The sequence below is a fragment of the Lissotriton vulgaris genome, chromosome 8 (genome assembly GCF_964263255.1).
Source record: "Lissotriton vulgaris chromosome 8, aLisVul1.2, whole genome shotgun sequence".
Classification (NCBI taxonomy): Eukaryota; Metazoa; Chordata; class Amphibia; order Caudata; family Salamandridae; genus Lissotriton; species Lissotriton vulgaris.
The window spans coordinates 1,284,411,026-1,284,413,540 of record NC_141696.1 but is presented as its reverse complement, the minus strand read 5'-3'; the positions used below and the strand labels follow the sequence as shown (position 1 = coordinate 1,284,413,540).

At 39.6% G+C, this 2,515-nt stretch overlaps 1 protein-coding gene across 1 annotated transcript; it reads left to right on the top strand.

The window, feature by feature from the left end:
• Window positions 1-661: 661 nt before the first annotated feature.
• LOC147698622 (gap junction beta-2 protein-like) lies at window positions 662-1,449 on the top strand. Its single transcript, XM_086933469.1, has one exon. The coding sequence runs from the start codon at window positions 676-678 to the stop codon at window positions 1,417-1,419; it is 744 nt and encodes a 247-aa protein (XP_086789595.1). The 5' UTR covers window positions 662-675; the 3' UTR covers window positions 1,420-1,449.
• Window positions 1,450-2,515: the final 1,066 nt, after the last annotated feature.

The following is a 2,515-nucleotide window of genomic DNA, read 5'->3' as shown; positions in this document are numbered from 1 at the left end:
GGTGCTAGGGTACTTGCGTTGCAGGTAGGATTGTATTTGTGCAGGAAGGGACATTTTTCTGCTCAAAAGCAATCCTTAGAGGCTTGTTTCTCTTTCTATCCTGTAGATATTTCTCTTCATTGAGCCTCTATCTGGAAGGTGGTCAATTTCAACTCATTCTCAGGATCGCTACTCATAGTAAATCCGGGAATGCACCAAAAAGCATGGGTAGATGCGTGTGAACACCCATTCAACACCTATGTAACTGCTTCCCGGCACAGAGTAATGCAAGGCATCGACTTACAGCACCTTGTTTTGCTCCAGATTTACCAAGCAACTCAGGACTACACAAGGTGGCTTTGCTTGGCTTGGTAAATTTGACCTAAGGACTGCAATGCAAAGGCAACACATTCCTTTGAGAAATCTGACCCCAGATATTGTTTTCTCTGTTCTTGGTTAAAGTTAATTCTTAGGAATGAGGGCATTTGTGTTTGTAAAAACATTCAGAAATCATGTGCTATTTAGATACATTATAAAAACAGTCAAAAAATCATGTGCTATTTAGATAAATTATAAAAACAGTCAACTGTCTATGTAATGGAAAGTAAGCCATATTCCTTTTATGACTGTTAACGTTGCTATCTAAATACATTCTTTTTATTTTATGTTCTCTCGAAGGAAGAGGCAGCGAGGAGTATGGACTGGGGAACACTGTACGAGGTAATCGGAGGGGTGAACCAACATTCCACCAGCATTGGGAAAATCTGGCTGTCCGTCCTGTTCATTTTTCGCATTTTAATCCTTGTCGTGGCTGCTGAAAAGGTCTGGGGAGACGACCAATCGGACTTTGAATGCAACACTCTACAGCCTGGGTGCAAGAATGTCTGCTTCGATCACTACTTTCCAGTATCTCATGTCAGACTATGGAGCCTGCAGCTTGTGATGGTAGCCACGCCTGCCCTTTTAGTGGCCATGCACGTGGCCTACCAGAGGCGAAAACAGAAAAGGCAACTGTCCAAGCAAAAAAAGGGCTGCCTCGATGCCAATGACTTAGAAGAAATCAAACTCCGAAAGGTCCGCATCGTGGGCAGTTTGTGGTGGACCTACGCCATCAGTATTGCTTTCAGGATCCTCTTCGAGAGTGTTTTCATGTACATGTTCTACTTCATGTACACTGGTTTCCAGATGCCTCGTGTGGTGAGGTGTGATAATTGGCCATGCCCCAATGTGGTGGACTGTTTCATTTCCAGACCTACTGAGAAGACTGTGTTCACTTATTTCATGGTGGTTGTATCCACGATTTGCCTGGTGCTCAACATGACAGAATTGTTCTACTTGGTTTTTCAAGCTGCTGCCAGAAGGGCGAAGAAAATTACCAAGCATTACTTTCAACAACATGAGAGCGACAACACCAATAGGATGAATTTAATCAGCAAGTAGAACAGTGTAGGCAACCTCAGAAGACATTATAGTAAACTCTAGAGGTGTCTAGCAATCTCGAAGACTCCCACCTTTAACAACTATAGTAGTCTATCCATGAAAACTAGTGCACTTTGTTATGTTTTGTTCTCATTTTGCTATATTTGCAATAATACCGAAAGTGCACAATAGCAGAAACATATGTGTGTTCTACTTCTCAGCAAATCTCAACATGTGCTGATTGTTAAATATTTGGGAGAACTGCAGTAGGTTCTACTTTAGGGGAGTTGTCACCGCCAGGCAGTATTAAACAAAAATTATGTTGTTATTTTAAGCAACTCACTGTGTCCTGGAATAGTGTGGATCACTGTACAAATAGTGCACTTAAGGGGTAAATGATGTAAATATTGAAAGCACTAGTCTCATATACTAGTCTCTATATATATTAAACTTTTCTAAATCGTTTGCAATAATAAAATGAAAACAGTTCCGTGTCCGTATGTCAGATCCATGTAAATTGTTCTTTTTCTTATTAAAAGTGACCATAAATGCATTTAAAATCCAAGTGCATTCTTCTAGATTGTATCAAAACTTCACAAACATTGAGACATGAATAAGCATGCTTGAGTGTGACTATCGATATTGACATCTTCAGGGATGAAAGCTACAAGGTAGAATATAGTGGTAGATTAATGTTAACAGGTCTATCCAGTGTACTAGTGAATGTCTGCTTTTGAAACTTGTGCCTAAATAGTCTCCATCTTTAAGTTTTACTAAATGCAGTTGTTCGCATTGGAGTCCAATACATCCAGGAGTCGGCGCCATGTGTTTATCACCCTCACAGTGAATGAATATTCACTATTATTTATGGTATAGTTTCATATCACAATAACTATTTCTAAGGGCTGTTTTTCTCCAACAAAATAGTAGTGAAAATATAGCCTACAATTCATCTCTTTGATAAACATTAGCTCTAAAACTTAGACTAAAACCACATATGAAGATTAGGGAGGGATCTTCTCTGCTAGAATACATTCACACAATGTATAACATAAATATGAAGACCCCTTAAATGATGCTTGTTAGTATTACATTTGCTTGAGCACTGGCACGGATC